The sequence below is a fragment of the Miscanthus floridulus genome, chromosome 4, assembly GCF_019320115.1.
Source record: "Miscanthus floridulus cultivar M001 chromosome 4, ASM1932011v1, whole genome shotgun sequence".
Taxonomy (NCBI): Eukaryota; Viridiplantae; Streptophyta; class Magnoliopsida; order Poales; family Poaceae; genus Miscanthus; species Miscanthus floridulus.
The window spans coordinates 119,547,727-119,558,818 of record NC_089583.1 but is presented as its reverse complement, the minus strand read 5'-3'; the positions used below and the strand labels follow the sequence as shown (position 1 = coordinate 119,558,818).

Genomic DNA, 11,092 nt, shown 5'->3' with positions numbered 1-11,092 from the left:
GCACACTGTGTGCTCGACGGATTGCCTGTGAGAAGTGAAGATGGCCGAAGAGTGTGAAAGGACACGGTCTAGCTGTTGGCATGCGGACACGGCAATGGACCTGCTAAAACGGCTTTCAAGGTGCCACACTAGGCACACTAGGCCACTAGCAGATCATGCCCATGCTATCCTTATTTCCAAATCCTGTCATTGGCTGATCTCCTTTGAATATCTGTTCTGAATGATACGATTGACAAACTATGGAACCAGGCTCGCAATAGTCCTAAATCTGTATAATACTAAGCATGGTACTGTGATCGATAAATTAGCCCTTACTCGTTAAGATATAAAACAAAGGTATATTAGCCTGACCGTGATTCATCCACTCGCAGGATCAAAGCAGGCCGCTCTCAAATGCTGCACTTCTATCTAGAAATAGAATAATATATGCAAAATTTTGTGGCCTGTTCGCTTAGCTAATAAGCTATGACTGAAAGTACTATTGGCTGATTTATTGTGAGAGCAAAATATTGTTCATTGGCTGAAAAAGTACGGCTTATAAACGAAGTAAACAGGGCGTTGGTCTTATAATTGTCGATCTCTGATTAATAAAATACTACTCATGTCTCATGGTACCATGGCCCCGTTCGCTGGTCTAAATCTTGGCTGAAACTGACTGAAAACACTATTCTGGCTGAATTGTTGTGAGAGAAAAACATTGTTCCGGCTGAAAAAACAAGCCGAATATAGGGTAAGCCGAACGGAGCCTGTAATCAGTAAATTAGCCCTTAATAAAAGGTAATATAGTTGAGATATAAACAAGGTATATTAGCCCAACCTAACGTGATTCATCAACTAACACGATGGCGAAGCCACGCCAGTTTTTCTAGTCGTCTATTTATTATTGATCTATGTGGATTTATTTATAACTTTACAAGTAGGTATCATAGATACTTTGGATCTAATTTTTTTATAAACTACCCACATTTGCCAGTTTATCCAAATTAACTCGTTACAGCTATTGAATTGCACATATGTACAAGTATAAAAAGATCAACTACAACACCCCTGATACCCGCTTAAGTTACTCATGTCTACCGTTACCAAAAAAAAAAAAAATCCACATGTACTACTGAAAAAATAACTTAAAATGACGTTATCTTCCATCCTTCCTTATACTTTTTATGCTGCTGAATGTTACTCGGTGAAGTCCAAAGACTAAATAAACCAAAAAAGAAAGAAATTCTATGGTTTGACATACATATTAAACACACCAAGTATAGCTTAATTGGTTTGATTCCTTGTGGTAAAATCTGTCCACCTAGGCTAAGTTTTTGACTTGCATATGTGCTCAACACCCATGCTCCTATGGTACGGTTACTTTGTCAATGTCGAATTAATCTGTTGGCTTAAATTTTTGTGGACGTTCATAAACTTAGTATATGTGCGTGTTCATTCATAAGGAAAAGAAACATAACAATAACATGAAGAAAAGCCAAGAAACTATTTTTTGAAAATTACACAGTACAATGCACGCACACTCACATCAATGAACGCACGCATGCAAACCTTGCCCTATCGACGGAAACATCGCCTACCATTGAAAGCACAACGCCATTAAATCCTAGAATACTCGCTCCCATGGAGAATCGAACCCAGGACCTAAGATGCTACCAAGGCTCTTGTAATCACTAGGCTACATGTCCTAGCAGCCAAGAAACTATTACCTTTGTACATGAATCAGATTTAGTAATTAAAGTAACTAGCCAGAAACCCGCGGCAATTGCCGCGGTCTAGGCACAGTCAGCTAACATAATTGTTTTTTTTTTCCCTCTAAAGCATATATGCATCAATTATTTGTGGCGTGCATAGGTAAGTGTAGCAAAAGGTAAATTCTCTGAGATACGAACATATGAAAGTTGATTCTCTCCATAGTAGCACTCTAAAAAAACATTTATAGATAGGAAGCATGGCAAATTCTGTAACAAATACTCACTTAACCTTTTCCAGATATATCTCGAGCTGAGAAAATGGTTAATCAACCAATCTCACCATTCAACTAACAGTTCATGCTAGGGGCAGCTTGCATTTTATATCGACAAATACATTAAATACGTAGGAGTATTACATGCTGGCAAAAGGAACAGCACCATTGACGAAAGAATTCGAATGTTGCCGTGCATGTTCAGACACATAGCCACGTTCAGGAAGGACACTGTAGGTGAGCTTTTCCCTGGACTGGTGTTTGCTATGGGCATGCAAGCTGCTGTGGATTGGCACATAAGGAAAATGTTTTAGAAGGTAGATAGAATAACATTTCTCATTAAAATGGTAAGCCACAGATAATCCTAGTCGTACAGCTAACCACTGTAATAATTGAATTAAAACGATTGTATTACATAGCAGAGTACTCCGTAGGAAGGAATGGTTAATTCCATGGTATGCCACAGATATTCATATAAATCCACTAACTAAAGAGGATGTATTGACATAAAAAAAAGGCTCATGTATTTCAGGGGAGGGCCCAGAAAACGTAGAAAATCTAGGTTCTATTGTTCTACAAATGGCTCACATGTGCTTTAGGCAACATAAGCCATATGTGCCACCTAGATGCAAATTAATATGTAGGCATCGAACTAAGAAGTAGCATAAACCAAATCAATAAGAACTCATTAGTTTCATGGTATGTCACAGATATGTCAACCTAAATTCACCAACTATAAGTCATGGAATAATTATGAATGTCACGAAACATGTATCATGTATTTCAGAGCAAGGCATGGGAAATGTGCAGATGTCAGGTTTTATTGTTTTGCAAATAAGTGCATATGTTTTAGGTGATATATGGAGGCTATGACACACTAGCTAATGCACTAATTTGATGATCAAAGAGTTCACCAGATTAACCGCTATGCTTTATTTTGTTTAAGAATACTTTCATAATAATACTCCCTCTGTCCCATTATATGTGTAGTTTTAGTTTTTTACCAGGTACAACAAAGATTCTTTAAACCTAAACATACGTTGTGTCCGGATACATGAAACATGTTGTCAATCTAGACACCGCCAAGATGACAGATATAGTGGGGACAGAGGGAGTGGGTCCTATGAGAATATTAATGTGGAGACTCTAGAAGTAGCATGCAATAGTTCATCCCTCGAGGCCTTGAGCCCTTGACGCGTAATGAAACGTAACTCTGCGAATTTGTGATTAATAACAGTAAGATCGTTATAACATGACTTCACTTAAACAATCACAGTAGTGTCAAGTTTAAATCTATCTTGATTCCTTATAGGTGAAAGGAGAATTTTAGGTACTGTTTTTGAATAGATGGATCCATTTTGGCATGAGTCCATAATAATATCGATATATTATGCTTCCTCATTCCAAATATAAGTCGTTTTGACCTTTTTTTTATATCAATTTTGCTAGGTATCTATGTATATAGCAAAATTTATGTATCAAAAAAGTTAAAACGACTTATAATTTAACATCAAGTGTGGGAGTACACATACTTAGTCACTCGTAATATAGTTTTGTAATAGTAAACATTCTACAGAAGAACAGAGTGTGCGACACATATAACTAGCGCTAGCTAGCAGGCTAACTAGCGAGGGAAGAAGAGCAGAGAGGAAGCAAAGACACATGCATGCATAAACGATCATGCAGCAGCACGCCGCAAGTACATCTCGAACAGTAAACCAGAGCAAGGCGCAGGGCCGATCTTTTACGCGATGGCTATGCGGTCGGAGCTGTCCGTCTCCATGGACTTGAAGGCCTCAAACCGTGGCTCCTTGGCCTCGAACTTGTGCCGCACGTACAGCTTCATGTAGTCCTCGAACACGAACCTGGGGTACGCCCCCGCGGGCGCCTCGTCGGCCTTCACCAGCGCCGGCGCGGGGAAGATGACCGCGTCGCTGCCCGGGTTGTAGAAGGACGCGATGGACATCCTGTTGCCGTTGGGCTGCGCCACCACCCGGTGCATCACGCTCTTGTACCTGCCGTTGGTGATCACCTCCAGCTGGTCGCCCAGGTTGACGACGATGGCGTGGCGCAGGGGCGGCACGTCCACCCACTCGCCGTCCTTGAGCAGCTGGAGCCCGCCCACGCGGTCGTCCTGGAACAGCAGGATGATGCCGCCGGCGTCGGTGTGCGCGCGCAGGCCGCTCACGAGGTCCGGGCGCGGGCACGGCGGGTAGCTGCTCACCTTGGTGCCGAACGTCGGGGCGCCCGTGCTGGGCCCGCGGAACGCCCGCGCGAGGTAGCCCCTGTCCAGGCCGAGGTTCTCGCACAGCAGGTTCAGCAGCCGCTCCGCCAGCGCCTCCAGCTCGCCGGCGAACCGCCTCATCGCGCGCCGGTAGTCGTCGTCGAGGTCCGGTATCTCGGCGAGGTTGGATTCCGGGAGGTGGCGGACGAAGAAGGTGCTCTCCCAGTCCAGGTTCTCCGCCGCCTTGACGTCCTGCGCGTCCTTGAGCGTCTTGCTGGCGAACTCGACGAACCTCTGCTCGCGCACCCGCTTGTAGTGGTCCTTGGTCAGCTTCTCGACCTCGTCCATCAGCTCCGTCGAGATGCCGTGGTTCAGAATCTGCACAGCAAGAAGGAATTGCAAAATTAAACAAAACGGATATATAGAGCATTAAAACCCATCAACGACGATTATATACTTGTGCAGCTTAATTGTGTGTTCTACCTCGAAGAAGCCCCAGTTCTCGCACGCATCGCGCAGAAGCTCCATCGCCGCCGGCCTCTCCTCCCCGCCGAGCAGCCCCATGTCGATGGTTGGGAATGACAATGCAGGCGCCATGTCTACTGTCTCTGTTTCTCTCGAGGAGCTCGCCGGACTACTGGACTTGCTAGACAGGAGCTCTCTCCGGCTACTGTTTCTTCCTTGCGCGTGTCTAATGCTGAACGCTGGACTGGAGTGAGGTGAGTGGAAGTGGCTGGGGTCGGTCGCCATTTATAGGCTCGATCGGCAGCCAAGCCCAAGCTTTCTAGCGGAGTGGACGACCTTACCGCCGACTTGTCACCAGCAGAGTTTTTTTTTTTTAATGCTTGTTGCTCTTGCTGATAGACAGGGCATTGACCTGTGGCTGTGGGCACCCACGCCCATGTGAGCGGCGCGTGTTGGCCCGTCTCATCCCGGGCCCTCAGCATGCACGCAACCCTCGCAACGCACGGGATTCTCTTGACGCCACCATCCGCTCGCGGCACGGCAAAATACGGAAGCCGCGTCGAGCACTCCAGCTGGCTGGCCGTCTGTAGCTTAGGCAGCCGTCGACGGTGGTGGATGGGGGCGAGCGAGATACAGATACAGATACAGATACGCTTCCGTGATCGAGTACTCGAGTTGGGGATGGCAAGCCATCTGACGCAGAGCGTCGTAGCCGTCTCGATCGCGGGACCGCCGTGCCGCCACCGGCCACCGCCCGCACACCCGGGCGTGTGGCGTCTGCACAGGAACCTCATTCTCTTGGTTGGACGCCGATGCCCGATGGTATCCGGTTTAGAGAATGTATGTATGCCATATTGCTACAGAAATGCTATACAACGCATATGTGTTTTAGCACTGGGGCTCACATATCATAGCGAACACATAAACATATCTACGATCTGTGATTTGTCCTTCTATAAAAAAATATTTCTTGTGATATGTGATCTTATGATTTGTGATTGTCTGGAGATAGAAGAAGGCTGAAGGCTAGAGATAGAAGAAGGGTGGAGACTGTTGGATCTTAATCCTACAATCTTGTAAAGACAAAATAAATAGGGTCTAATATAAATAAAGCGTCACTACAGGGGTATTTCTAGTAGTGATTGAGCAAAGTGGAAAAAGTGCAAATTAATTTATATTAGAAAATGAGCAAAGAGAAAAGGTGCAAATTAATTCAAGTAATTTTTATTAGTCATAGATGCTAAATATTAACATCTAATGCTTCCACTCTCTAACTTTTGTGCTAAATGCTGGCACATTCACACAATAAGGTTTTTGTTTGTCATATAAACTAAATTGGGCTTGCAACATACCAATAAACATTATTCCCTTATTCTCCCCGCGTATGCCCGCTTCTCAACCTTCCAGGCCTCCCACAAAAGGAGAAGCTAATAAGCTATGATCTTGAGACCTTGTAGTGGTAAAAGTAAAGTTGGAATTGGCCGACATTTTACAGATGTCACACTTCCAATAGCTCTTGTCGCTTTGCTAGGGTAAATGGTGGACAAATTAACACAAGAGTTTGTGTTTTAGCTTACTTATTGAACCTTTTTATTAGGTTTCTATCGACATCCAACATCCGTCTTTTATGGGTAGTGGGAAGGGCTAGCAAAAAAAGTTGGCAAAAAGGATAGAAGATGACCAATGCAAGTTTATATGGTAAGATAAGATGTGATGGAATGGTGCATTAAGGCGGCAATGATAGCGATACGTTGTGGAAATGTCGGCAACTTGCAACGTTGATTTTGTTCAAATTTGAACATCCAGCTCGTTGTCTTACTCGCAACAATTGAAATGGACATGTCTTTTACAATGTGAAGAGAGAGGAATATTGGGTGACTACATTTAGCAAGCATATATTGCTCCACAATGTTTCTCGATCTCTCTTTCAGATAGACAGAGATCCAGTTGCAACCGTGATCCAGCGCATCAGCACCGAGCGGAGGCCAAGTAGGTAGCAAACTCTACCCGTTCGACGTTCTAAAGGAAAAGAAAAAAAAAAAGACTAGTCGTCCGAAGAAAAGTTGCGGCGGGGAGGGAGATCCTTTTCTTCGAGAAGTTGCTTAAGCCTCCCAGCACCAACCATCATATCTAGCTAGTGTCTGCTGTAGCATGGCTCGGGGCCTTTGTAAAGGCCTACAGTCCTCAGCCGCCCGGTAGACATGTCCAGTTCTGGGACTGAAGACATGGTGATGGATTAATTAGCACTTCTAGATGTAACTTAATCCAAAAATAAATCTATACAGGCAAGCTCGATTATAACTAAATAATGTAATGTAACAAGTAGTATATAGCAACGTAATATGAGTATAAAACAGAGCTAAGCATGAACAGATCTAACATGCTTAACGACAGAGGCAGGAGAAACATGATGTGCATGTACCGACCCTGTGCAGAATGGGCCTTTGAGATTTAAGGAGCTATTAAACCAAACCCATATAATCCCTCGTCAAATTGAGGATTTTGGAGCCTTCTGAAACCAGCGTCCCAACAAGCAGGCCAGCTAGGGAGTAGCCCCCTCTGGTGGCTGGTGCAGCATCAGTGTCCACTGTCAGGTTGGGTCCGGCAACAATTGCATGTATGTCGGCCGTGAAACATTCGTGGGGTGCTATCCCAAGCACAACGCATGAGCACAGCATATGATGGAAAGGGACTAAAGTATGACCAGGACCAGGAGGGAGCTAAACTAAAGAAGCGGCATACAACTTGGAAATGGCTTACTATTGACACGTAATGCAAGCTTTGCAGTAGCTTTCTGGATTACTTTGGTAGCCTAGCTTAGCCCTAATAAGCCACACTGGGCTCTTGTAATGGACAGTTGCAATCGAACTGTTCAGAGTCCACTACAAAGTCATGTATGCTCTGTCGATATCGTTTCGGTTAAAAGAGAAGTTCCAGAATTTGTTCTTGAAGAGGGCCATTGCCATTGGGCCAAGGAAACTTCGTGGGACTAGCGAGCGAGAACTGTGTCTGAAATCTGAAATGGAACTCCGAGCTCGTCCAGGGCAGAAAGCCTGAAAATGACGCTGTGTACAGGAGGTATATACTAGGATCATGACCACAGCCTGCAGAGTCGTAACTCTGAATACGAAATCTGAACAAAAGAGGACGCTTTCCTGAAAGTAGCCAGGCGGCTACCTGATGGCGAACCCAAGTGCTTGCTCCCACTCCCACAGTCCCACCTAATCTGCAGCCGTTCGTCTAAAAAAAAAGGCTAATCTGCAGCCGTCAGCGCAGCCGTCCCAAATTAAGAAAAAAACATATCCCAAATAGTATATGGGAATCCAAGGCCTCGCATTGGAGTGCATCGGCGCCATCTGTGACACCGACCGATTAGCAGCTGCTGATGTTTGATGGTGAACGCAGCAAGGCACGGGAATTTCTACGTGTGTGGCAACTAGAAACGTGGAATGAGGCCCCGTTTGGAACTGAGGATCTTCGTATGAATTCTGGAGGAAGTTGATTTCTATAGTTTGATGATGATGTCACATGTTGTTTTGAACGCAGGAACACATGCTGTTCATTCCAGAGGAAAGGATTGTATCGCTCATAAAACAAAGGAAATAAAACATGTGCTCAGAGCTAAAGGAAATTTTCCTACGACGCTTGCTCGCTCATGCAGCATATTCCTTCTAGTTATTTTCCGCGTTTTTCTTATATTATGAATTCCTACATTCCAAACATTCCTTCTAGTTATTTCTCACGTTTTTCCTTTCCTCTGTTTTATCACTACACACTCGCCCCATTCCTATATTTTATACTATTCCCGCGTGAATGTTTGTCGAGCGCTGGAGCTCTATGCCGATTCGATCCATGCAGTCACGATTGGGAGAGAGACGCACGACGTAGGGTAGTACCATCAGGTTGAACGAGTCAAAGGGCTGCAGTATCGACCAAGCGAGTAGCCCAGGCTTCAATAGGCTGCCGATAGCCGGTGTGCCAGCGGCGGTTGGTCGGAGCAACCATACTCTCAAGCCGCCGCGCGTCGTCGTCCGGCACCCCGGCGGGGCCATGCCTGCCGCCGCGCCTTAAATCCTCCACGTCGTCTGTCGACGGGCCTTGCGCCTGCCGCTCGTCACATGGGAGCGTGCATGCATGAGCCCCGCACCGCGCCACAGCGTGGCAGGCTCTTGGCAATGTTGGCACGGCACGGGCGCACTCAGCTCCGCACTGGCACGCGACGTGCTGTGGCTCCCGCTCCCCGCGGCGCGCTGCCGCACCCGCACACACGCCCACGTTGCTTGGTCTGCCGCGCGCGGCTCGCGCTCGAGGACACCGAGCCAGCGGCTCGGCAGGACGCGCGGGCACCCTCTGGCTCTATCCACCTGCGACGACGGGCCTACCTGACGTGGGAGCACAGGGTGGATAGGCGCGCATGCACGAAGGTGTCAACGGAGCTAGGATGCTCAAAGGAACTTGTGATTCCTGTGCTTTGATGACCATCACTCGTCGTTAGGATCAAAGAACCAAGCTTACCGTTCCTCTAGGAAGGTAGAGTTAGTCCCTTCACAAAATGCAGTAACACTGTAACAACATCCACTCGCTAAATACCGGGGGATGCCTACATGTGAGTGAGAGAAAATTCCCATGGCCATCTTCCATCCTCTCGTGTCTTGGCTCATGACCTCATCACACCATGCCACACGGCTAGCTGATGAGACGCCGCACCGTGGAGGGCGCACCTCTTGTGACTTGTCACCTTCTGGCTGAAGACGCAATTGCAGAGGAGAGCACGATGTTGCGCAGCAGCGGTGGATTTAAGATTTTACGAAAGAGTACGCCACACTAACATTTTCATATACAATATATAGTTAAAATTTATCAAGCAGTTTAATAGATAGATAACTACAAAAACCTGCCCCGCAATTCGACCTATAAGTTTAGATTCAACAATTAAATTTAAAACATGCACGATTATAAATATAAACTGAAACACCATACTAATAGTTGTAGATATGCATAAAAAATGTATACGCCTACAAATAGCTAGAAGAAGCAACTCTATGTCTCACATATATCAACTCTAACTCTATTTATATGTTTCATATAGTTTCTTTGTTTTCTATTCCTTTTGCTACAAACAGGCCTATAGGTCTTTTGTCAAATAACCAAAGTTCGATTAGGTTTAAAGAAATAATATCAACATTTATATCTTTAAATATATTTATTACAAAAAATATTCTATAAATAATCTAATTATACTTATTAAATATTATAAATATTAGTATTTAAATATATATGGATAAATTTAGAATTATTTGACTTTTTAGTAAACGAAAATTTTATTCTCTTTAGGACAAAGAGAGTACCTTCCAACCACTTTTTTCGAGGAGCTGTGATTTCTTTCTTTTTCCAAGGAACAACTTCTTATTTTTTTAAATCTATACTTATATAAGTTAGAACAACATGCACCGATGGTACGTAGTCCCATTTTAGAACGCGTCAAGTGATGGTATAGAGTCAAATCCAAAATATATTAGAATAGATGATGATCGTTGAATAAATCTCAGAGCCACACATCGTCGTGGTGACCATTCGACAAGTCGTACATCCTGTCGCAACACATAAATATATTTGATACCGTGATTTTTGCCTGTTATTTGCATTACTACGGGCCTGATGTCACATATTGATGTATTGCTAGGTTGTAATTTTGGTACTGGTCCAGTATGGCTTCCTGAATCTAACTACTTTGGTTATTCAGCATTATTTGGTTAGAAAGCGTGTGGGATAATACTACTACTTGTTTCTATTTTTCTAATTCATATTAAATCGCCCCATTTGATTTATCGGTGTTGCTGTAATTTTGGCTCTGCTCTAGTATGGCATCTTGTCTTGAATCTAGTTAATTTAATTATTTAGCGTTATTTTGGTTATAAAGCTTTTAGGACCACACAAATACTTGTAGTTGTTCTTTTAAATCACCCCATTGCCGTAAGTTGTTAGATCTTTACTAGCAATTAAATCATTGACTGTATCTTTAGGATAGTTACTATTCCTTATTTTAGAAAATTGGTCCATTACTGCTGGGATTAAGTTCTAGAACTCGAATGTGATAAGCTAACCACTGTCTAGGAACCTGTGTCCTCTTTTATTCTATTTTTTAATAACTCATTTTGATATCTCGGAGCACTAGTCAAATGTTCCATAACTTTATCTATGATCACCTTTTACTTCTCTAGAAGGGAATGATGGGCATAACAGTTCCTTAGTTGTTCTTTATGAAAGTTAGGATATTATCTGCATATAATCGAATAGTATTGTTTCTGATTAATGGGAGGGCACCAGATTGGAGCATTCTAGTCTCAATAAAAAAAGTGAAATAGTTTTGCCTTTATTTCACTGCCTTCTTTGTCATTCTCTATGTTTGAAGAAGAAAAATCTATCCACATGTTTATAAT

At 44.0% G+C, this 11,092-nt stretch overlaps 1 protein-coding gene across 1 annotated transcript; it reads right to left on the bottom strand.

Annotated features, from left to right (window-relative positions):
- Positions 1–3,486: 3,486 nt before the first annotated feature.
- LOC136552876 (1-aminocyclopropane-1-carboxylate oxidase 1-like) lies at positions 3,487–4,918 on the bottom strand. The gene is made up of 2 exons (XM_066544447.1): positions 4,671–4,918; positions 3,487–4,565 (listed from the first exon to the last, which is right to left on the bottom strand). The coding sequence occupies exons 1-2, from the start codon at positions 4,782–4,784 to the stop codon at positions 3,708–3,710; spliced, it is 972 nt and encodes a 323-aa protein (XP_066400544.1). The 5' UTR covers positions 4,785–4,918; the 3' UTR covers positions 3,487–3,707.
- Positions 4,919–11,092: the final 6,174 nt, after the last annotated feature.

Bases quoted from the DNA above. Each gene is read 5' to 3' on its own strand.
- LOC136552876 (XM_066544447.1), bottom strand. From the start codon at position 4,784: ATGGCGCCTGCATTGTCATTCCCAACCATCGACATGGGGCTGCTCGGC. The intron at 4,566-4,670 runs GTAGAACACACA...CTTGCTGTGCAG, and splicing joins AGAACTGGGGCTTCTTCGAG to ATTCTGAACCACGGCATCTC.